Here is a 25,749-nt window from a genome sequence, read left to right as displayed (position 1 = left end):
AAGTGTATACCTTACCTGTCTAATATCAACTAGGTTTTTGTCCACTAGGTCCAGATACTTGCTCTTGTTTCATCATCTACTCAGTTAGTAAGCTGTTTTTTATGATAGCTGCTAACAGACCATAGATTAAGCTCTTCTTGAGCGAAGGAAATAATGTCTGAGTTCTCATTAGGAGAGTATTTCTGTGGTGTTTGGTTTGGGGGTTTTTTTGTGACCCTTTAATAAAATTTCTTTGTTTCAATATCTTTGTGGTGGTGAAATGACAAGCACTGGATATTCCTATAGTGCTGTCCCAGCAAAGTTGCTCGCAGACAGAGTACCTCATTTTCATTTCTACTGCATACTTCAGTGTGAAAATATCCAAGATGCCTTTGTGGACACTTTGCCACTGAAGCTGGCTGGAAGCTCAGATTAAGATGATTATCCAATGTGATCCATTGTTCTTTTCAGAATCACTGACTACCAGGGTTCAGTTCTCCATCCTGTAGGTGTGACCTGTATTTGTTCCTGGATGTGATGTCTGACCTTGCATTTGGCTGTACTGAAATGCATGATTGGAGAAATCTCAACTCATAGGCATTGGATTGCTTTGGATAACTTGCCCTTTTCTCTTACAGCTGGCTCAGGGAGTACCACCTATACTTAAGGGTGCCTAACATTTTTCACAGGACAGACAGATTTTATTTTTTTCTCAGTTGCTTGTAGCTTTCTAGTTCTTCCCCTCTGCAGCTTTCTATTTTCAATAGTATGTCTCTGGCTGAATTATTTTGGAAAAGATTTTTTAAGAGAAATTGAATTTGGGCGATTGAAAAATTTATCAAAGGAAATAATTATCTTTTTGTCCAATTTTTTAGCTTTCTTTGAGGAAATTAGTCTCTATCATAGAAACTAGAAAGCTTCCCAAAATGGCAGGTAAATGCACTGTTCTGCCCATGCAGAAAATTCATCAAGATTTAGCTATATGATTTTTTTTTTAGATTTTGGTTTTTGGGGGTTGAAATTGATGACATTACTTTCCAAATTCAACCATTACGTATAGAGTGCTTTTCCTGCAGTGTGATTGGTGCTGTGATTGTTGTAAAGGCTACTCCATGTTTTTGGTCCTAATGATCATGATGAGTGCAAGAGAACTTTTTTTTTTTTTATTAGGTTGTTATTCAGAAAGCAGATGGGAAGAACAAACCTATATAGAATGAGTTGTGCAGCCTTCAGAAGAGCTTAGGGGCCAAAGTTAAGTAGTTTGTGTTCTTCTGCCTCCTAGTAAACTGCTGACATGTTGAAGTTCATATTGCAGGCAGGCAGAGTGGGTTATAATTACCATAAAATATTTTCCTCTGTAATGCAGGTGCCAAATCCATGATCTGTTACCAATAAGCCTTTAAAAACCAGTTACAAGTTGCTCTGTAGTCAGCTGTGCTAAAGAAGGAAAATGTGCCACTGTGAAATGTTATCTGTACCTTTTTGTGGTGGATTTCTGTGCTGAAGGTCTAGAGGCTGCAGTGATGCTCACAGCTGACTTTGGGTTTGAGGCAGTCCAGCAGGAAAGAAACTTTTTTCTGACAGCTTTTAGAAAAACAGTTAATGGTAATATCTACTAAAACAAAATGTAAAAACATTAGGCATTTAACTGTTACAGGACAGGCTGCATTACAAGATAGCGTTAGTATACAATTTCATAATATTTCCATAATATATTTCCATTATTACTCTCATTCCTTTAGTCTACATACAGCTTGTTGTCCTGATAACAAATCAGTGAGTAGCAAAGGAGACTTTTACTTGTCACACTGTGGCCCTGTTTGTTAAAAGTCAGAACACATGGTAATGAATGAAGGAGAAAAAAGAGAAGAGATTCTTATGATTAAGGCAATTGTGGATTTCTGAGATAAACATATCTACTGCTTAGTGTGTGCTGCTGGATAGTTTGTATCAGATTTCAGTAAGTTCTGAAACGAGGTAGTTCTGTGGTTTTTGAACGCTCAGTGTGAAATACTTGCATTTCATTTTGTCTCTGAGGACAACTCAGCTATTTTGCAGATGTCTTCTATAGTTAGGTCTGTATGTTGAGCAGATCTGGGCTTCTCAGGCTGATATCTGAAATGGGAAGATGTCTGGCCATAATTTTCTCCCTTGTAAAACGATGATTCTTTTCCTCTCTCAGTAGCATTGTCCAGATCATTATTTAAATACAGTCGAATATGGAAAATAAAGCTACGTGTTCCAGGGGGATAGGCCAAAATAATGTAGCTTTACACCATATACTGAAGGTGGAAGAGAAAAATATGGAAGGCTAGGATTATTAAGACAATCATTCTGCTAAGTGGGATGGTAATTCTATAGAAAGAAATATAAAGGGTAATACAACTTTGAACGTGTTTCATAGCATAAACAAAAAAACCCCAGTTCATATTGAATATTACTTGAATTTAGGTTACTGGCTAATTGCTATCCACTGATTTTTGTCTTACAGTAAATGTTATAGATTTACAGCACTAAATTTTTCTGTTTCAAACTTCTATTACCAGTGCCTTAGGAATAGATACAAGCTTACCTCATCTGATTGTGACTTCTCCAGCAATTTTCATATTTATAACCCAATTTTAATCTGTGCAATCTGTGTTGCACTGTTTAGTTTGTATATACTAGTTTCTGAGTCAAGTCAGTGGTTTTCTGGACGTCAGCATGAGGAAATCTTTATAACTATGTTGATGAAATAGCATGTATTTTAATGAAATGATATCTTTTTGAGACCTGTTTTGCATTAAGCTACACAGGCTGACATTTAGTTAGTCATTTAACTGTGAGGGTTTGCATTGTACATCAGGTTTTTTCAATGTAATCATCGATCAAACAGTGTTTATTACAGAAGCTACATCTCCATTATTTCTGAAACTCTTTGGCTACATCTTCTTCACCCCCACCCTGCTTCTGTCTTTTAGTGTACTGAATTTTATATTTCATCATTGACATATGTCCTAGTCTTCTTCCAGTTACCATAATTTTTTTTCTTCTGAAAGACATCTAGGATTTTACATCTGTCATCCTGAAATTATTTATAGAGAAGAACTCCATCAAAGCCCTTTAGACATGCTTAAGGTTGATCTAGCTTCAGCAGTGTCTTAGCTGCAGTTCTCTCCTGAGTGCCCTTGCTGAGGTATTTAAAACCCTGATGTCAACTTGAGTTTCCTTGATGAATACTGAATTTCCTTGAGAAGCCACGCAAGGCATTACGCTCCCTTTGGTGATCAAGATAGTCTTGCAGTGACAGGTATGTGTCATTGTGCTCTTCTGGACAGCCCGTGGCAGTAGTATCCCCAGCTGCCCTGTTCTCTTTTGAGAACATTTGTATTTTCAGCTAAAGCAATGTTTGTGGGTTTTCCCTCTGTTTGGTCTTTTGGTAACCATTGTTTGTTTGGCAGAAGTGATCTTTAAGTCTCTTGTCCAAATTCTGTTTGGCTTTTATGTCAGCAGTCCTACTAACTAGGTCATAGTAATCAACATCAGGAAAAAATGGCTAAGACATGAGTATGAATTACTTTCTCTGGGTATATGAGATGTGAGAAATAAGAAAGTATGAATGCATCAGCGCTTGAAAAAAAGGTGTCTTCTGTGTTGGGGCATAGTAGGAGTAATCTCCTAGAACTCTGGCCTTCTGGCAGAGTTGTATCTTCTTCCTTGTATCTTCTTCCCCAGTTACACATGTATGCAAGATGATCCTCATCTCAGCATTATATAAATTTCCTTTGTCAATTGCCAGAAATAGAGAAAGTGTTGATTGTTACTTCATAATATTCACCAAAAGGCACAGAATTAACACAGCTGGTGATTGGTCTAGCACTTGGTTTAAATATCCAGAAGCCTAATGAGGTAATGGCTGAGAGCCTTCAGAATCCAGGGGAAACAGGAAGATTGTCAGAAAGCACATGGATTATTCACAGAAGGCACCATATGGCTCAACAGTACTTCACAAAACTTGTACTTCATTTCCAGCACTGCAGGAAAAAGCACTGGAATTTAATAATGGGTAAAATAAACTGGGGAGCTGCAATAATCCCTACTCCACTATTAGTGATAAATGGAAATTTATGCAGATTTATAAAAACAAAATTATAACAGTAGATAAATTTGACAAGGTAGAATTTGTATTTCCAGTTTACACACAACTTTGCTACCTGAGATGTTGATTAAAAAGTCAGACTACATATCTTAAAATTACATGTTCTTTTCATCTTCAGGTCTGGGTGCAGTTATTGGAAAGTACTAAAATGGAATTTTTTTTTCCAGTTAAATACTTTGTAATTTAATAAAGTCTGAAATTAAATATCCTTTTACCACTGCACAACTCTCCAGAAAAGAAAATAAAAACACTTGGGATGTGAGGAATTAAACTAAAATGTTACGGCAAGCAAGCCTTTTGCATCTTGAGGAGTGCACAAAATCATTGAACATTACTCAGACAAACCCTGAGGAGGAGTTGTCATTGTCCACATCATCTGTGGGAACCATGACAGAGCTTTCTATTAATAGCAGTGTCTGACAAGAAGAATTTAAATGAGCTTATGTTCCTCACTTACCTAAAGTAATTCCTTAAGGGAAGACATCTTCCTTATTGAATGAAACCTAACATATTTTCCTAAAGATACTTCAGTTTGTTTGCATCTTGTGCACTATCAGTTATTAGCATTACAAGAATGTCTTGCAGCATCCTCTCTTACCACGTCCTCTGATATCACACTACTCAACTGGATATCTCCATAAAAAAAGTAAAGAGAAAGCAGATGAAAAGCTATTTGACCTCTTTGATCAGACTTTGTGGCATGAGATTTGCTGTTTCAAAACCAGTCTGTCATTCAGGGTCAGAATGGATTCTTGGATTAAGCGATTGTCACTGTTGTTGACCCTAAAAATAAATATTGCCATAATGGCAGAAGCAAAGTCCACAGACAAGTGAAATATGGCTTCTAGGAGTGTTTTGATTTTTGTAAGGGTGTCAAGGCAAGGAGATTGTATCTTCAAAATAATGCATATGTTCCATAAAAGGAAGTTATTGTAAAATCTGACTTTTTTTCACTCACATATTTTGAGAAAATCAACATGTGTATTTAGAACCTGCTGAAATCTTGGATTCATTCCTTGGGCTTCTCATTGCTGCAGAAATGCAAGCAGTGTAGTGAGCATCAAGCATGGTTTCTTACAGTTCCAGCATGAATGGCATTTTGAAGGAGGTGGCATATGTTCTGTCTTTAGGCTAAATTTTTCCAGTAGCTGCCTTCTCAGTCCATGAGGCTGCCAGATCCAAGGCTGTACTTCTGTTTCAGACAAATTGTTGTCACAACAGTTGTAAAATATTAAGAATGGGAATCAAAAATAAGTTTTCATGATGAAGATAAGTTTTGGGGATCATTGTGTAGTAATAAAGATCAGTATATAGCATGCTGCCCTTTCACTGACTGCGGCTGACAGCAGAAGCCTGGAAAACAGTAGGAGAACAAAACAAACTAATCCTTCACCAGAATAGTCTCCTAGATTCTTGAAAAGTTGCAGTTTAGGGACTAAACTGCTCAATCTATTTATGATGTTACTGGTAATAGTACAGAGGAGGAATTTTTATTATGTATCTAGCAAGCTGACATCTGTATACACACTTTGTAAATACATCTGCTTCTAGCTGTATTAATTTTGCAGGATTTGCTGGTGGTTTTGGGTCTCTTAAGGTGGTTGAAGTATGTTTTCTAAAATGATATCTTTTTGCCACTTAGAAACATGTCACAGTGCAATTCTAATGCAGCAGGTTAATTGACATCATGTTGATAATAAATGAGTTTATTTCAGATCACCTGAGTTGTTCCTTTAGGTAACATTTGGCTTTTTCTGTCTGATTTTCTACAGAAGTAATTTATTTCAAGTAGAGAGACAAAGAGAAAATTGTTTATTTTGTTTGGGGATCTTACATAAATTCAGTTGGAGAAAAGAGTTATGCACACTAATACATCTAACTGCAAAAAAATATATAGTCTTCAACTGAAGATAAATTTGGGGAGGACATTCAGCTGCTGTGCATAATAAATAGGATTGGTTTTGTCAAATTTGTCAAATTTGATCAAATGTAACCTTCATAGACTTTCTTGTGTCAATAAAGTACTGTCAGTAAATCATACTGAGTTCATAAAATGGCTTTTTTACTTCATTTAGACTACTGAATTTTTCTTTCAGTTATGACTGTCATACTAGTGGACAGTGTTATCAAAACTGCCACTTGACCCCAAAAATATAAGTCAAAACTAATTAAATCTTTTATTCTCATCATATTACAGAAGATGGATATTGTAGTGCTTTAATTATCTTCTGGTATATTAGATCTTCTCAAAATGAAGGGTTACTATGGTCCAAGGGAGAATATATCTGTTCTTGTATTTTGCCTTGCATGTGTCTTAATAGTAACACTGGTTGTGTCTTACGTAGGTTTCTCTTAAAGAATATATGCCAGTGCCCATCTGAACTCTTTGATGCTGAATATTGGTTTATGTTGCATATAGATTCTCATTTTCACCTTAGTTTGTATCAGTATTCTTAATATGACTGTGTAAGCAATGCATGCTTTTATGGCTTTCTGAGGAAATAATAATGTAGTCTCTTCCACACAAATATTTTTGGGTATATACAGTCTTGCTTCACGTGTGCTGTGAACATCCAGACTTGTACCAGCTCTAAACATGGAAGAGTGTAGAATTAGTATGTTACTAAGTCTGAGGAGATAAGTTTTCATCTTGTATTGTGGACAAAGAAAGGGTATGTCTGCCTTCAAATCTTCGGAGAATACATGTTTGCTGTCTTGGTATTCCTCTTAGATCTGTGTAAATACTCATGAATCATATAATGAGCTTCAGTGTCTGTATGTAATACTCATCCAGAATGTGTTCACCTTCTATACGTTGTCCAGGGTCTAACAGTGACAAGAGAGTATCTGTCACTCTAATACATAGACTAAACTGGTTGAATTGTGTAAATGAAAGCAATTACTATTCTGTTTTTCATTGCAGGCAGTATGGGCTCTTGGCAACATTGCTGGAGACAGCACTATGTGCAGAGACTATGTCTTGGACTGTAATATCCTGCCTCCTTTATTGCAGTAAGTCTGTTTAAGTATGTTAAGATACATGAATAAGAATATGTTAATATATGTTTAAGAAGTTTGCTTGAGTGTCTGATAAAACTGAAGTTTTGCTTTTGTCTTGAGGAATAATGATTATTGGTTTAAATTTTGGATTAAGGAGACTTTTTAATGGGATTTCCTGAACTACTTTTATAATGGAGATAAAACGGAAACGTTTTAGGAGCGGCTAAGCTGGAACTATTTTATTCTACAGAGTGGGTGGATGCCTGAGCTAATTACTGTCATAGTATAATTTAGGTTAAAAGGCATCTCTGCAGGTTAACCAGTCAAAGCCTTTCTTCATAGCATGTGAGATCAGATTAGGTTGCTCAACTACTTAACCAGTCAAATTTGGAACATCAAAGGTAGATTCTATAACCGCGTGGGGCAACCTCTTGCAATATTTGACCATGGAGTGGTGAAAAATAATGTTCTGAAACCTAATCAGAATTTTCTGTTTTACCTTGTGGTAGTTGCCTCTTGTCAGTGGGAACTTTTGACAAAGATCTGGCTTCCTCTTTTCTGTATTTAGCTGTTACTGATGCAGGCTACAGTTATATCTCCCCTTGCACAATCTCCTCCTAAGGTCCTCTGTCATTTCTCTAGTCCGCTAATCATCTGCTAAGCATCTTGATGATGGTCCTCTGCTGAAGGACCATATTATTGCCAAAACAGTGACTCCCTCTTGTGTTGTCGGGTCCAAATTAAGGTTACTCAGTCTTTGTCCTTTGCAAACTGTCTCCAGCACTGGAGTTCTCTAATGCTTTCATGAAGACATTGCTACAGTGTGGGATAACTATGAGAAAAAGAAACTGAATTGTTACAGTTGTGCAAGAGCTAGGTCTTGCCATACTGCATTCCCCCAGGCCAAAGAGCACTATGGCTAGTTGTTTCTAAGTTGTCAGGAAAATGCCTTGTTTAGAGGCTTCACGCTGTTTAAATTCATTAGTCTGCTCCACAGCCATCTTGTGAGTGCCAGGGTTGATCTCACATAAGGGACTGACTGTGTACCAGTGGCTGACACGGCTTTGGTCAGTGTGATAGTCCTAATGTGAGAGGGCAGTTTTGGAATGCAGATCTCATGAAGGTGTCACTGTTACAGTTCATGATATTGTTTGACTGCCAGTAGCTGATGGAGCTATTGAACCTGCAGGTGATGTATAGATGCCACCCCATAGCAACTGTAAGAAGAGACTTGTTTTTAGGTTCTCTGTAGAATTGAGTACTAGCAAGAACCAGGCAAGGCTCTTATATGTTGGAACCGGAGCCTTTGTGCACAAAAAGTCTGTGAACAGTGCTTGCTGTGAGGTATGTGACTGCCTTGGATGTTTGGGAAATGCTAATACTGATTATATGCATTTTCTGAGGATAAGTTTTGTGTTCCATCAGTAGTTAATAAGTATAAAAGCGGGGCTGATTATCTTAGACTGATAGGAAAATGCAGGTCATTGAGGAGACTGCTCTCCAGAACTATCTTCAAATCTTTTTACAGTTCTGTGAATTTGCTACATCAGTTTCTAAGCAGTTAATACACTTTCAGTGCAATGGCTGTTATTCTTGAAAGGAAACTAGGATTCCTGTGTCTAGCATGTGTGTTTGTATCCAGCCATCAAGCATGATTTTCCTCAGGATGTATTTTTAAATGAAAAATGCCTAGAGTATTTGGCCCTGGTGCATGTTAAAATGTAGACTTGAGTTTATTTTAATGATCATGCACTTGACTCCACAGAGTTGCCTGGCTTTGATTTAAAAAAAAAAGAAAACAACAAAACAAAGGCTGGAATGTTTTCTTGGTTTGTTTTAGATTGCTTTCAAAGCAGAACCGCCTCACTATGACCCGAAATGCTGTATGGGCTTTATCCAACCTCTGCAGAGGGAAAAATCCTCCTCCAGATTTTGCCAAGGTAAGAGATGTTTAAGAGAAAATGTTTTGAGAGGTGGTGAGTAGCCATAGAAGCATTAATGGTGGTGAAGCTTAAACGAAGTAGGAGAAATATATCAGAATTCCTCTGAGAGAAAGTATGGGCTCCCTACAGGTGAACTTTTTGAATGTACTTCTGTCCTTTGAGCAGACATTCACAACCACTATTTTAATATAGCTGCCTCCTAGTTTTTTGTTGCTCTTCTTGTACTGGAGAAGACAGCAGAACAAAACTCTGTACATCGTGGCTGCTGTAGTGCAAAGTATGGCACATCTTAGCTGGCAAGTAAGACTTTAAGTTGCCAAAGATTTCACTTTAGGGGCTGAAGAATTCTCATAGCACTTTTTCTGCTCCTGTGTACTTGTGTAGCTACAGCCCTGCCCAGAAGTGCTACTTGAACTGTGAAATTTTCTGGGTACTGAACTTTGAGATTCCAGTGCCAGTCCTGTGATGTCACATAAAAAATGAACTGACATGTTAATAGATCTGCTGGCCCTGCTAATTGTATAATATGTGTATGTCCTCCTAATGTTTTACAGGTTTCACCTTGTCTTAGTGTGCTTTCCTGGCTGCTGTTTGTCAATGATACAGACGTATTAGCTGATGCCTGCTGGGCTTTGTCCTATTTGTCTGATGGCCCCAATGATAAAATCCAGGCTGTGATTGATGCAGGAGTCTGCCGAAGACTTGTGGAATTACTGATGTAAGAAATTTGTGCTGAGCATATGTACTACCCACTCTTCCCTAAAATCAAGGTTCCAGCAATAGGAAGTTTAGTTAGATATGTCTTGAAACGTAGTTATTTAAAAAAAGATGTGAGTTTTAATTTTATCTCTCTGTGTTCAGTCTTCTATATTTGTCATGAGTAACAGAAGCAAGCAGCAAAGCTTTTCTGTTACTAGTTTTGCTATTTTTTAAGGGATGTTTTTTCTGCACCTAACAGCTGCATTTTTGTAAAATGCATAATATATATACTGGAATTTTCTCTGTGCCATTGAAGTCCATATTCTACTTAATTTGTTGAATTTACTGAAGCGTATCAAAGATAGAAATAAAAGAAATACTAGAATTTACTGGAACTTGAATCAGGGACTTGATTATCAGAGACCTGAATTGTAAATAATTTCCGAAACCTTTACTTTAGAAGAGTATACATACACAGCTTGTTCACACACACAGAAGTGTAGCTGTGGGAGTTGGTGTCAGGGAGGCTGGCCTTGTTCAAAGCCATTTCTTCAGGTCTAAGAGAAAGACAAGAAATAATTTTTTCTAGTGATATGAGTACAAAAGACTATTAAGGCTTGCAGGATTAAAGCAAAACTGATGCTGTATTAACTAAATATATATTATTTAAGATACCTTTTTATAAGGAATTTTTTTCATTTGAGAAAAGCATTTCTTACTTCACCCTTCATATATCAGTCCTGATTATAAAACTATGATTTGAAGTGTGCATATGATCAAACAGCTGAATGGTTTAAACACACATTTTCTAACCATCTTCTTCTGTCTTTCTCTGCCTAAGTGTGTGCATACTGAATGATATCTAAATGCCTTAGTATTTAGAAACCCTAAAAAGACTTGAAATTAGTTTAAAATCAAAGTGTTTTGATTCATGCAGTGAGAGTTAAGACAAGTTTAGCAGGCAAGCTTTCCCCTGGCTGATGGATGTTTCTTCAGGATGTAAAGATGGAGATGCTTCAGGATGGTTAATACTTAGATCTTTCCTTGGTTATTTTAGGCATAATGACTACAAAGTTGTATCTCCTGCCTTACGAGCTGTTGGGAACATCGTCACAGGAGATGATATCCAGACGCAGGTATGTATTCAGTTTCTCTTGTGCAGTATTGCAGTTTATCTTACTGTTAGTTGTGGTAAGAAGCACAAGCTTGTGTTCCTTTTGAGGTTTGAAAATGAAGAATTGATGACAGTAGCTCTCCCCAGATGTGTGGTGGTTTTCATAGATTTTCTGTTCAGTCCTGGACTGCTGGTTTCTTATGTAGTTATGTATGGGATTTGTGTGTAGCTGTGCAATACACTTTGAGCTTTGTTTTTTTTTCTGGTTTATTTAAAGGAAGAGTGTCTCTTAGGCTGAGTTTTATGCTGTGGTGGGCTGTTAACTCCTAATACTGATGTCAGGTATAGGATCAAGAAGTAGTAGGAGCTGTGAATGGTGTGTGCAGAGGAGGCAATGAAACAGACACCCAGGAGGCAGTGTTAGCAATTAGAGATGCAAGATGAAGTAAAGAGTTGGAAAAAGATGCTTTCAGTGAAATGTAGATGTATAAAGCTTATGATTTGCCTCAGTCTCCACTAGCAAGGGCTCTACCACATCATATGAGTTGCAGAAGGCTAAGGCAATGGCTGGAAAAAGGAAGATCTCCCACTTTAGGAGAAGACCAGGTTCAAGACCATCTAAAGAAAGTGCACAAGTCTGTGGGAGCTGATGAGATACATCTGTGGCTTCTGAGGGAACTGGCATATGAAGTTGCAAAGCCATTTTCCATCATTGGAGAAGTCATGGTTGTCTGGTGAAGTTCCCACTGACAGGAAAAGGGGAAGCATAGCCCCCATTTTCTAAAAGGGGAAAAAAGGAATACTTGAGAGAACTACAGGTCAGTCACTCTTGCCTCTCTGCCCAGCAATACTGGAGCAGAACCTTCTGAAGTCTCTGCTGATGTACATGAAAAATGAGAGTGGCTGGTGGCAGCCAACACTGCTTCACCAACGGCTAATTGTGCCTCATTAATTTGGTGGCCTTTTATAGTGGGGTCACAGCATCGGTGGACAAGAATAACAACTGGTGTCATCTACTTGGACTTGTGTAAAGCATTCAACACTGCCCCCACAACATCCTTGTCTCTATATTGGAGGCCTATGGATATTCTGGGTGGACCACTTGGTGGATAAGGAATTGGCTGGATGATCACACTCAAAGAATTGTGCTCAGCAGCTCAATGTCCAGATTCTCCAGATGGGGAACAGTGACAAGTGGTGTTTTCCAAGGGCCAGTACTGGGACCGGTGCTGTTTAACATCTTTGTTGCACACATTGACAGTGGGATTGTCAAGTTTGCTGACAACACCAAACCGTATGGTGTGGTTGGCACACTGTAGGAAAGGGATAGCATCCAGAGGGACCTTCACAGGCTTGAGAGGTGGGGCCATGCCAACCTCATGAAGTTCAGCAAGGCCAAGTGAAAGGTCCTGCACCTGATTCCAGGCTATTCCAAGAAAAATGAGAGGTTGGGTGGGGAATGGATTGAGAACATCCTTGAGGAGAAGGACTCAGGAGTGTTGGTTGATGAGAATCTCAGTGTGACCTGTCAAGGTGCTCCTGCACATCAGTTACGAGAATGAGGTGCAGTTTGTGATTTCATATTTTCATTACAAATAAAACCGCAAGGGATCACTAAATCACATGTAATACAGATTATTAAATACTGCATATTTTAATTCCATAAAATACTTTAATTTTCTTGTTGCACACAATTTTGAAAAGGAGCATAAGCATTCCTAAGCTTCTAGAGGACTCTTTCAGTAAGATAGCTTGATAGTACTGAAGCTGTGTGACAAGGAGGAGTATGGAATGCATAAAAAAATCCTTAATCAGAAGTAAGAGCTGAGCTTTGATAGTTGATACATTTCTGAATCAGACAGATTCCTGAAAAGTTTTCTGTATAGCCTGAGCACAAACCTGTTTTTATTTTATTCTTATTTCAAGCTATTAAGAATTATAAGTGCTTGGAGATGGCTAAAAACAAATACTATGTGTGAAGAAGAAAACCAAAAACTTCCTGTCCAGCAGATACCTGATAGCATCATCTGCTGAACTCTGCTTTTTTCATCTTAATTTAGGAAGGGGGGGGAGTGGGAATATAAACAAGGGAATTCAAACCACAGATTCTAAGATCAGAAGTCCATGCTATGATTCAGCTTGAATCTCTCATGCATTTGACCTCCACAGACTGAACAATTTCTAATAAATTCTGTTCCATGCTGTCTTTCTAAACTGCCTGCTTTTGCCATACAAGGCAAAACTACTGTGGCTCATAGTAGACTTTTCATAGGCTCTTGGAAGCATCTACCAATTTTTTACTAATTTGTAATTTAATTTAAAAAAACACACAAAACCCAACCAGCCAACCAAAAACTTAACCAATCAAAAAAGCAAAAAACCCCACCCCATACGAACAGACAAACAAACAAAAAAAACAAACCTCAAAAGATTTAAAAAGATATCTTCCATTTTCCAGTCATTAAAGGTTTGCTTTTCCAGGGGATCAGAAAGCCCTTCATTATCACACATGACATAATCAAGTATTCTGTCTTGTAACATCCCTGTTAGGGGGCATTTTCTCTTAAACTTGAACACTTAAAATTTTCAATTTTGAAATGCGTAATTAGCTGCAGTTTTCTGTTCTGTAAAACTTCAGGTTTTTTTTTTTTTTTTTTTTTTTTTTTTCTTTTTTAAATAAGAATTGCATTCTGAATGTCACTGTGTCACTGGATACAACACTGGCCACAGTTTGCCCAGTGTGCCAGCTGATGTGGAAAACAGAAGTAGTTGGAGCTTTCAAGTATGGCAAAATACAGAAAACAGGATGACAGGAAAATAGCGTCATCTTATTTTTGTTTGATCATGGTGGGGTTAATATCTTCTTCTGTTCAGGTCACACTGAAATTGTAATGAAGGCATGATCTCTTAACTGAATTATTCAGTTGTTTTGCTTATTAGCTTTCCTGCAAACATTTGTTTCTTAGTTCTTGCTGTTTTTCTGGTGGGTTCTTTTGGTTTTCTTTTATGCTTGTTTTTTTGGTTTGTTTTGTCTTTTAACTTCTTGCTGTCATCTGGTGGGGTATGCTTTTTAGAGCTTAAAGACATTGTATTTCTTGTTCCTGTGATTCTTTATCATGAATTTCCTGTAAGGTGTGGTTTGTTTGTTTTATTTTGTATTCAGGTGATTCTGAATTGTTCAGCCCTGCAGAGTTTACTGCACTTGCTAAGCAGCCCAAAAGAATCTATCAAAAAGGAAGCGTGCTGGACAATATCTAATATAACAGCTGGAAACAGAGCCCAGATCCAGGTAACATTTTCAGCTGTGATTAATAGGTTTGTCTTGCAGGCTAGAAGAAACATCAGGAGGTACATGGTTTGTTTGTGTATAAAGTGCACAGAGACATACTTGCATATAAGTGGAAGATTATTATAGGCTCTGTGTGTAATTAGATTATTTTAATTGCCCAGTCATCTCTCAAATTCAAGGTGCCTAATTTGATAATCAACAACAGATTGCAAGGGGGGAGACAAGAAAGAATACCTTGTCTTAAAATATTTGCTTCGTGCTTTTGACAGCATAGAAATTCTTAAATACAAATAGAGTAAGCTACACACTTTGAGAATCGAATAACTTTACCTGTCCTTGATTTCATCACCAGATACGGGCACCTACATTATAAAATAATTTCTTTATTCCTGCTTATATTTTCTTATAATTCCTGTTTTGTTTAGCCAGATCTAAAATTGCTAGTTGTTAAACTGGACAGCAATAGAGGATATCTAACTTGTTGCATTGGTATTTGTCATTTTGATTATATCAAATTCTGTAATCTCTTCATGTTAAGTGATAGCCCACAAAAGCACATGAAAATCTCTCTCCCTTACATCAGTCATTACAATTAGGCCTCCAAAAGACCACATCTTTGTTCCAAGTTTGGACCTGGTGTGAGCCATCAGGAATTCTTGGGACCTGTCTGCAAATGGTATAAAGGAGAGACAATCTCATCCCCAGAAAATCTTTTTTCTTTGATTAGATAAATAAGAAATTATATGCATTTTGCTTTCCCGCATATGGATTTTTTTTCAGAAGAGCTATAGTGGGGGAATTTTTTGCTTGGTTTTCAAAGGCAGTGCTGCATTTCTTCTTTTTGAGAAGTGGTGGAAAAACAGATTGTAGTGATGTGAGGTGAATGTACAAGGTTCACATCAAGGCACCTGTATGAAAACACAAATTAAATTCAATTCTTCTGAAATTCTCATAATGCTCTTCTCCCACACTGGATACAGAGATTATTTTCAGAAATTGCAGAGGATGCATGCAAATCTACTTGGAGGTACCTCTTCTATGAGGAATAAAAAGAAATAGCAGAAATGTTAGATATGTTTGTCTTGCTTATTAGTAACCAGGCAGAAAACAGTGCATGTCTGTGCAAACTAAGGCCCATGATACACTGGCAAAAGTGGCCAAGGAGTTACTTCTTTCATCCATATCCTTTTCCTTGGAAAAGTCAACCTGACACTTGCTAGGCTTGTATCTGATGGCTCTGCATTAATAATTCTGTATAATCAAAATTAACAAGACATAGTTAACCCTCTTCACCCAAGAGATGGAATTACTACTTTTTTTTGCAGAAAACTTGCAGGAGGTTGTAAAAAGGCTGCATGATTTTCCTGAGAAAAAAGGTGAATTATATCTTTTTCAGGTAGTACTTGCAATCTTTTGGTTATACATTCTCCTTTACAAAGAGCATTCAACTGCTGAAGAGGCAGTGTAAAGCCTTAAAATTTTGAGTGAGGTCTTTATCTTCATCTCAGAAAGCACAGGAAGTAAAGCTAATACTTCTGTGAAAGATAACCATCTCTTGTTAAGCTTCCTGGAAGTAAGAGTGATTGCTCACCTTGCTTCAAAGATACTTATGCTTGGAAATGAGTAGGCAAGAGAACAAAACTTAAGAAGGTGGAAGGGTCTTCCTTACCTGATGTGTAAGGATGTGACCAAGATGGAAGTAGAACTGTGAGCAAAGAAGCCTCCTGCAGCTGTATTTGCTCTGGCTTTCTCAGTCGAGTTTTTACATTTACCACAAATCATATTCCTTGTCAGATAAAAATAATGTTATAGTTACTTAATCTAACCTTGATAGAGCTCAAAAAAATGAAATTCTGCCTTTTTTGTGGCTTGTGTATTAACCTGTGGATTAGCTGAATTTCTAACAAAAAAGTGCAAACAAAAAATCAACAGCTGTATCACTGTTTTCTGTAATTGCTGTGCAGTTAGGAGTGCAGTCTCTAGTTACTACTAGTACTAAGATAAAGTGGTTTTTTGCTTTTGCAGTGAAGAATCTTTTGACTACTTTTATCGGTGCTGCTAGAAATACTCTCTCAAGAATGCCATTTCTGCTTTTCCTCTGAAGTCTTAGAGTATTTGCAGCCTAATACATTTTCATACCTTTGTGGTTTGTTTGTGGTTTTTTTGTCTATCAGAGAGTTTCTTTAGGATGCACAATCATATAGGAATGCTGCAGACTTAAGAAAAAATAAGAGCCTGTGAAAATCAGATAGGCATACCACTCCTTCTATAAAGAAGTAACTATCATAAGTGGCAACAGGAAGTTTGCTAATAGAGTATTTTTTCAAAACTTTAGGATCTTTATTTTCATATTCTTAATCTACCGTAGATGCAGCTGTGAAGAGTGCTAGAGGTAACTTTAATTCTAGTGCACCAGACAATAGAGTATTCTCTTCTGTGACTTCCACATAAATATTCACAGTATTCCATCATCCTGTGCATGTGTGAGTGACCGTCCTTGTTTCCACAGTTTTCTTACACTTATTATCTGCTACTCAGACACATAAAAGTAGGGCTTTAGGTGGAGAGTCTTAACTCTACACCCTCTGTAATCTTCAGTCTTCCAAACTGTTGCCACATCTTTATTTGAAAATGAGGATAAAAATCCCACCTTTGTCAAAAACAAAATTTCACTACTCTAGCTAAACAAAATGGTTAGGTACTTCTATGCACATGTGAGCTTAGTAGTTTTTTGAAGGTTTTGTGGTGTCTTAACCAGTTTAGATCAGCCCTCCTTCTACTGAGAACAGATCAGAATTGCTTTTTGACTTGGAAGGTGAGGTGGGAAGGCAGGGAGAGGAAATTAGTGCTATATAAGCCATTAATAGTGTACCTTCATTTCTAGCAGGTGATTGTTTAGAAGTACAATAAACCACTTAACTCTGCATAGAAAAACAGTTGTGGTTGGTTGTGAAGAAGCTTTTTCTCAGGATTCTTTCATCAGTATCTATCAAATCAGCAAAATACATGCAGATCTAAGAGTCTGGTTTAAAGCAGGTTCCTTAGGATATGTCATAGACAAGGTTGTCTCAAAGTTCAGTGAAAAAAATGTGAGAAGCAGCTTCTCAGTAGCAAAAGGTGTAGTTCATTTAAGAAACTCTGAGGTTCTATTCAGAGTAATACAGCAGCCTTCAAACTCCAAACTTTTACACATGCTATGTAGTGAAACACTGACTGCCCTAACTGCATGTCCAATCTATTCTGTATTAGTGGTTATAAAAATGAGAAAAAAATTAGTAAAAATAGTGTTTCAGATTCTGAGCAGCAGGTAACTGTCCTGGCAGTTGTGATGTATTTCAAATGATGTCAGTCGTGACACTCATGATTTTTGGGAGTGCAGAAGGAGGACAGTTACAGGAAAGTTGTGAAGTACAGGACAGTGGAGAGTGTTTAAAACACACTTTATTTGGAGATCTTGAGGCCACTGTTTCTTGGAAGTAAAATTGGAAATTGCAGGTGTAATTGCAATCATTTCATGTTGAAGGGAAAGTCACACCACGGATATGTAACAATTCCGGAAAGCCTCTCATCTTTAGCTTCTAGTCTCAACCTAGAGAATGCCATGAGAGATAGATGGTATGATGAGAACTTTCAGCTCGAGAGCTGATACATCTGCTATTCTCAGAAAAGTTCTCTGAGGTATTGCTTCAGAGAACTCCTGGTCAGTGTCAGAATAGTTGTAAACATTTGAACTGAAAAACACTTTAAAATAATTTCTGAATTTGCAAAATGGTGTTTGCAAAAGTGTTTTTTGAAGATGGTCTGTAGCTATAAGCACAAAGAGTAATTCCCATCTTGAAGAACAACTGATTTATCTATGTACATAGATTAACTTATCTGTAAGTTGAAGTTTTTTTTTTTCTTTATCTAAATTTTACTTTGTGATGAATTAAAATTACTGATTACTCATTACTTCTTGAGAACTGGTCTTCCTTAGAGAAGAAATTCTAAAATTCTAGATGCAGTTCTCAACTAAATAATTTAGTTTTCTTTCTCCCCAGTCCCTCCAGGTAGCTCAATAGTTCCTACTACAGGTCATAGTCTGTAGCCAGATCTAGTCCAGTCTTTAGAATACTAACTTGATTTTGAACATGCACAATTTTAGCTGGAAATCAGACAAGAATGATTTCAGCACATGGTAATTTTTTTGCTGGAAGTTAGATGTCTGTCTGGCATAGTACACCATGTTACTGCAAGTTACCAGCTGATTTAAACAGTGGGTTGTTGCTCCACAGCAACCAGAATGTTAGAATACTATGGAAACCTCGGGTAGTGCTCAGGGTATAGTCTAGCTGTCCCTTCTGGACACCAAGAAGAAAAAAAAACATTTTAGTAAATCTAATAGGTTTTTTACCTAATCAATATTAACAGACAGAGCTATATTTAGTGTTGCTTAAGATTGCATTGGATTACACTCCTTCCATCCACCCACTCGGAAGTATAGAAATGTAAAGTTAGAGGGAAGGACTTCTATATTTCATTTCCACTTTCATACCGCCTACAATGCTGTTTGGTAGCACACTCTAGAGGCTTTCACTGCCATTTCTAAAAGACATTGTAGTAGCCTGTTACCATTAGTTTTGCACCCAAACACAATCAAGTAAACTCTTTGTAGTGCTAAGGCAATACCAGTAAAATGCATGAAATGTGTGAAAGTAAGTGCTGAACTTTCTTTTGTAGCTAATGTGAAAGCACAGGAGGTTTGGGTTTTTTCCCCACCAAAAGTGGAAGTGAAAGCCTTTCAGAGTGTGTTATCAACAGTGCCTAGGCAACAGAAAAGTGTGGTGGAATACAGCAGTCTTTTCCCTCTTTATTTCTGTGCTCTTAAAGTTTGGGTTGGATGTGTATATCCTGATGCAGTCATGAATGTCACTAAGTATAGTTTTTGTTTGTTAATTTCCTAGTTTGTATACAGCTTTGCTGTACTTCAGTGGATAGCTTCCCCAGTCAGGGAGAAGGGGAACTACATCTTCCCGGGAGTCAGAAGGAGAACTGCACAACTGAAGCTAAATCCTGACTGTCGGCCCTTCTGAAGGGTATGAAAGGCTATCTGCATACCTCAGAAAATGTTCTGTGTCTAACTTCGCAACCTGTTGAAAAGCTATGAAAGGCATTACAGCAGACAATCTGACAGTGAAGACATCATAGGAGTTCTCTCCTGTTGACAGGTTAAGAAACTTATCACTTCTTTTCTAATGTATCAACTTCCCACAAGATCATTTGGAAACCTGAGTGTGGCTAGGCATGGTAGCAGCAGGATCTGTGCCTTATTTTTTCCTCATTTAGTTTCCTATCCTTAATGAAAGGTTACATGGGCAAGTGCTGCAAATAATACATTGCCTGTCAATTTTAAAAGCTATGGAATGAAATACATTTTTAAAATTACGGTAAAGTTACAAGCTAAGAATTGTAAGGGGCCCTGCTTCCAAAAGACCATAGTAACCTGGGGACATGGGAAAGGAATTACACGATTCACATGGAGTTGGGGTTTACTCAAGCAAACTGAGTATCAAATTACTAAAAGTGTGTTTGATTTCTGCCATAGTTTGCACAAGTAGTCTAAAGTCTTCACATGCTTGTGGTGGCAGGACTTCAAATCTCAATTAGGAGCAAAATACAGCCTTGCTGAAAAGCTCAGTTGTTTGAGGACCAGCAAGTCAAAGATTAATAATTTTCAGGTTTAAGTTTGTTTTTAATTACACGATCTATTTTCAGGCTTATGCTGAATCCCATACATCATAACACAGTGCAGCAGAGCTTAGAATTCTGTTAATTTCTTTATTCTGCCAGAAAACCTAAGCAGTGTATGTTGCTACCTTTAATTTTTTTTTTTTGTACCGAAGACCCTAAAAGCTGGAGACACCTCAACAAGGTGCAGTTCATTACAGTTCAGGTTCTTCCTGACAGCAGTGGCAACCTTCTTTATACAAGGCTACAGGTTTGCTTTATACACAGTTCAGAGTATTATAGGTTTAGGTGTCTGTGTCAGCAACTTAGAAGTCCATTAGAAGAGAGGTCTGAAGTGCTTCCCTCCTGACTCTCAGATGGCAGTGGTTTCCTTCTCATGTCATCATGTTAAGTAGCTTTGGCTTACAATTAATGCTGTGTTACTTGGAAAGCAGTTGTAAATTGAATCAATAAACAAAGTGTCTGGAACACAAGTAGCTGAGAAGCCTCTGTGAAATGAAATTTGCAGTCAGGTGGATGAGATTATAGCAGTAGGAGTATGTAGCTGCCAGCTAGAGAGGTGACTGTTATCTTGATTTGTAATGAGAGCTTGCAGAAGCAGAACAGATGTGCTGTAAGACTTGATTGCTTTCACATGAGATTAATCACATAGAGACACATGATACCAGTGCTTGCATACTACATGTATACATGTATTTTTGCATAACATAAGTGATTTGTGGAAACATGAATCAAATTCACTTCCTGTTGACCAGCTCAGATACTAATTTAATATGCTACTTCTGAAGACCTGCTGACTAGCAGTGACTACAATTCAGCATCTGTGCAGATGTAGTAAAACACTAAGAATTCAGTTTTATCTAGCTTTGCTCTTTAAAAATGAAATACTATAAAGTAAGTTTGATTAAAATAAAAAAGGATAAGAATGTTTCCAAGAGACAGGCCAACCCTCTTGGAGGGCCACAGCACAGGGAAAAAACACAAAACAACACCCCCGCACACAGAGAAAAAAACAACAAACAAAACCCCTCAAATCTGGCAAAAAATTTGACACTTTATAAGTGAGGGTCAGTTTCACTGAAGGACTGAGCATTACAGTTTAGTTCAATTAATATTCAATTTCAGCTTTCTAAGGGACTGGTAGCTACAAGTCAAGATGGAGTTCAGTTCTAACAAATACAAATTAATGCAGATGGACAAGAATGTCAGTGTTAGTTTAATGTGCTAAAGGACAGGCTGTGGATTATCCATTATGCAGAAAAGAGATTTCTTATTTATTTTGAAGATACTGTATCAGTAACAGCCTAAAACTAGAAATACTAGAAATTGTCAGGAAAAGGATTAAAAACCAACAAAACAAAAGGAAAGTCATTGCTCATGTTCTAAGTTATCTGCAGAGTATATGGTAGAAGTGAGTGATAAGTAGGGATCATAAAATGTCTGATGGATTCCATATGAGGAACAACTTCATAGACTGTGAGACAAGTGAAAGGAGATGTAGCAGAATGAGAAACATGAATGACATCTGAGAAGGTGAATGAAGAATAATTTGTTTTTTGATTTTTAGCAAGATTCCTGAAGAAAGAGGCCTCAGAAATTACTAGGTACTGTGCTTAGGACAAATGGGAGCATATATAGATGCAGTCAAACTTGAACTCATTGCTCCATCTGTGAACTTAAATAGGAGAAAAAGAAAAATAAATGAGACTAGAGTTTACACTTTTCTGTGCATCTCGTGTTAATTGTGGTTGGAAGCAGGATGTTAGAGTGCTTTATTCTTACATGAAAGTTTCAGAGTAATTTGGATTGGAAAAATCAATATAAAATGACCTACCGTCTTGAAGTGTTTCTTTGTTTTGCTTACCCTGTTGGCTTGCTGCTAGACTGCTTGAAAAATTACAATCACATTTAGAGGACATAGATAAAAGCAAGTGCTACAATGCATCAGACACAGGGTTTTCTCCTGAGGTCTTGATCTGGTTGCTGGCCAGAATTCAGTCATACTGGTCTCAATTGCACCTTGTCTTTAAAGCACTCATGTGGGCTAGAGAGGGATGGAGCTTACTGGTAAGATAGTTATGGAAAAGTTCATTGTTAAGTTTTGCACAATCCCAAGTGTCCCTGTCTTTTCAGTTACAAAGTCCAGGCTGGCTCTCTGCAAAGACCCACACCCAATTTCTTAATGTCCTGTTAATTAGTAACCGGAGATTTTCCTCCCTCTGTGATTGTCTCTCCTAAGTCTTGTCTCTCTGTTTGTCACTGTGTTTTATTTATTATTTTTCTGTTATTTATGTCTCACTTTGAGCTGAAAAGATCCTTGATCCAGTAACTCTAATGAAGAAGATACTCTCATGTTCCACGTATTCTTCCCATGTGTTGCTTTTGTATATTTTTAAAAATTGATTTTTCCCAATAAAATATATCAGGGGAAAAAAATGCATCCTGTTTTTTGAAGATGATTTCTGTAGTCTTTGTTCTAGGTAGCAGGCTCCAGCTTGTGACCTACTACTTCCAGCATTCATATTCTAAAATTTTGATAAGGATTTTTTGCCAAATATTTATAAAGTACAAATCTTGCATAACATGGCATGATGTGACTAGAAATGGTTGTCCTTGAGGGCCCCAGATTGCTGTACTTTTAGTGCAGATTTGGTAAAGGACACATCGTTTGTAGGACTCTTGATAATGACTGGTACACAGTATGGATTTACAATGTAAATGCAGTGTGGATGCCCAGACAAACACAAAGGGTAAGAGAAATACCTAGCAGGTTTTTTTATTCAGTGTGTGAACCATCCATACTATGAACTGACAGCAGCTTTTTGCTCTATGTAATCTGTTAGTTTTCTTCTGGAGAACTGCTTGAGAAGGATCTTTGGCTTTCTTTGAATTTGATTTTACCAATTCTTTGACTTATATGTGTAAAACATTAGTTAAAAAAGTAATACTAAGCTCTTGTTTCTCTGAATGTTCCTTATGAGAGTGCTTCAGATCCTTGACATAAATGTGTAACTAAGCTGGTTTTGTTTGCATCATTGCAAAAGGCTCTTTCCAAAGGAATTTTTACTAGAATTTACTAGAAACTGACCTGAATAAGTACTCATTTGACATTTGTCACTGTGGTGAGCTAGGCAGTTAACCATACTACTAAAGCAGCTCTTGCTTTGTCTTTTCGCCAAGGAAGAATATATTGGTACTTGCTTCTTTGAGGAGTTCTTAAAATACATTCTGTGTTTGCTCTGTTGTCTCACTGAGCAGAAGTGTCGTGTGGCACACAGGCTTATGAAGGTCTTTTCTCTGTTTTGATCATCTTAACGACTCTGTGGTTTACTGACTTAGTAGCTGACCGGCTTACTACCTGGAAAAATAGGGGAAGGATGGCATTCTTTTGAGGATGTGTAATGTGGGGATCATTAGGTAATACATTAGACAGTGCAGATAGTTATATCTGACTTTTTTGAATTCTTTTGGAATAAGCACAGACCCCAGCGATATGTGGGGTTTGAATGTAAAGCTCAAAATAGATTTTTGTTTCATTGTTTAATGAGTTGTCATGAGGATAGACATTAACTAGCTCAGGATAAGGAAGTTAATTCTGATTTTTCTTATAACCCTGTCTTGTTATTTCTTTTTGCAGACAGTTATAGATGCCCCTATCTTTCCAGCTCTTATAAATATTTTGCAAACGGCTGAGTTTCGGACAAGGAAGGAAGCTGCTTGGGCAATCACAAATGCAACATCTGGAGGCTCTGCTGAACAGATCAAGTACGAAATAGTTCACATTTTTCGATGCACTTGGGTGAATTAGTGTTTGTCCAAGAAATCAAACTACTAATAACCTCGAAACTGGAGAACCTCTGTATTCTTCCAGTGTTTGTCTCTAGAGAGACCACATATTTGTATTGAGCTGTGAATGAGCCATTCATTCCTTTAGGAAAAAATCACTTAAGAATTTCAGCTGTAATACTTAATTAACTGAACCATTTCTCTTATCTGAAAAAACTAAATGCATCTTAAACTCAATTCCCAGTGGTCATTGTAGAGTGCAACAAAGGGCATTAGAAGCCTGGAGAGGAATAGTTGATTAATATAAAATATTTATAAATTATAGTTACAGCATTACAAATTTGAGGTACAAACCAAAATTATTATTTCATATTTACATAGATGTAGAATGTATTTTAAAATTATTTTGTTTCAACACAACTGATAAGATACAAATAGATAATTTCTACATTTTCTCCAGTCAAGTTGGTATGTTATCTGATTGTTTTGGTTCTTATACCTTCATGCTAAGGGATGAAAAGGCTAGAGCAGTAAAAATTTACAATTTACCAGGTTCCATGTGGTGTTTTTCAGGTATTTAGTTGAATTGGGATGCATCAAACCACTCTGCGACCTCCTTACAGTAATGGACTCAAAGATTGTGCAAGTAGCACTGAATGGGCTGGAGAACATCCTGAGGCTTGGAGAGCAGGAATCCAAACGCAGTGGCACTGGCATTAATCCTTACTGCGCTCTTATTGAAGAAGCATATGGTATGAGCAAAGTGTCTGTTAAGTCAGGGGTTAAAACAGTCTTTATGAACCAACCCATTAGAGTTTTAGAAGACTGAATTTTATTAATTTCCTTGTCATTGTTCTCTGAAAATTAACTGTTCCTTGACAGGTCTCCATTTGCCAAGGTACTCCATGCTTTATATTATCTTTGTCTCTATGGTCATTGGAAACGATGTGTGATGATCTTTTCCTATTTTTTTTTAAATCCCGAAGGACCCTTTTAGTTGTCATTCAGCCTCAGTTATCTACCCTTCACTGCAGATAGAAGTTCAGGTGCACTGATCTGTCATTCAATTTCAAACTTTTACCTTTCCTCTCTGCTGCCCTGTAGAATTATGGCAGCAGCAGCAACTTCCTTGTTTGCCTTCACTGTGCTGAGGCTCTGGCCTGTACCAGCATCATTTCTTCCCAGTTCTGAGCTACTGCTGCTCTTAAGGTTAGTTTCCTTGTCAGTTGGCAAGTACTTACTAAGAAAAGCAAAAACGGATTATCAAGAGTGGTATAGGATAGTATCACTGAAAACGTTGCAGACTACACCAAGTTGGGTGGGAGTGTTGATCTACTTGAGGGTAGGAAGACTCTGCAGAAGGATCTGGACGGGTTGAATTGATGGGCTGAGGCCACTTATCATGATAATGATAGGGGTTGGATGGGACCTCTCTAGATCATCTAGTTCAACCCCGCAGCCAGAGCAGGATCACCTAGGGCAGGTCACACAGGAATACATCCAGGCAGGTTTGGAAAGACTCCAGAGAAGGAGACTTCATACCTCTCTGGGCAGCCTGTTCCAGTGCTCCATCACTCTCACAGTAAATAAACTTTTCATCACTTTGAGGTGGCACTTCCTGTGTTCTAGCTTATACCCATTATTCCTTGTCCCGCTAGTGGGCACCACAAAAAAGGATCTGACCCCTTTCTCCTGATCCCCACCCTTCAGATGTTTATAGACATTAATAAGATCCCCTTTCAGCCCTCTTTTCTCAAGGCTAAACAGCCCCAATTCTTTCAGTCTTTCTTAATTATTTTTCTTCATTTCAGTTGTATGTGGTTTAACAAGGCCAAGTGATTTTGGTCTCAACAACCCCAGGCAATGCTACAGGCTTGGGGAAGAGTGGCTGAAAAGCTGCCTGATGGAGTGCTGGTTAACACTGTGCTAAACATGAACCAGCAGTGTGCCCAGGTGGCCAAGAAGGCCAACAGCATCCTGGCTTGTATCAGGAATAGTGTGGCCAGCAGGAGAAGGGAACTTACCATGCCCCTGTACTCAGCACTGGTGAGGCTGCACCTCTGAGTACTGTGCT

At 37.7% G+C, this 25,749-nt stretch overlaps 1 protein-coding gene across 1 annotated transcript in view; it reads left to right on the top strand.

The window, feature by feature from the left end:
* Positions 1 to 25,749, top strand: part of KPNA1 (karyopherin subunit alpha 1) — a 52,347-nt gene that overhangs the window by 21,231 nt on the left and 5,367 nt on the right. The window contains exons 7-13 of the mRNA XM_030459896.1: positions 7,041 to 7,129; positions 8,958 to 9,057; positions 9,615 to 9,778; positions 10,817 to 10,895; positions 14,037 to 14,162; positions 23,527 to 23,654; positions 24,249 to 24,427. Of these exons, the coding sequence (XP_030315756.1) occupies positions 7,041 to 7,129; positions 8,958 to 9,057; positions 9,615 to 9,778; positions 10,817 to 10,895; positions 14,037 to 14,162; positions 23,527 to 23,654; positions 24,249 to 24,427 (865 nt within the window). The remainder of the gene's footprint in view (positions 1 to 7,040; positions 7,130 to 8,957; positions 9,058 to 9,614; positions 9,779 to 10,816; positions 10,896 to 14,036; positions 14,163 to 23,526; positions 23,655 to 24,248; positions 24,428 to 25,749) is intronic.

This window comes from Calypte anna, chromosome 1 (genome assembly GCF_003957555.1).
Source record: "Calypte anna isolate BGI_N300 chromosome 1, bCalAnn1_v1.p, whole genome shotgun sequence".
Taxonomy (NCBI): domain Eukaryota; kingdom Metazoa; phylum Chordata; class Aves; order Apodiformes; family Trochilidae; genus Calypte; species Calypte anna.
This window is presented reverse-complemented; position numbering and strand designations above follow the sequence as displayed.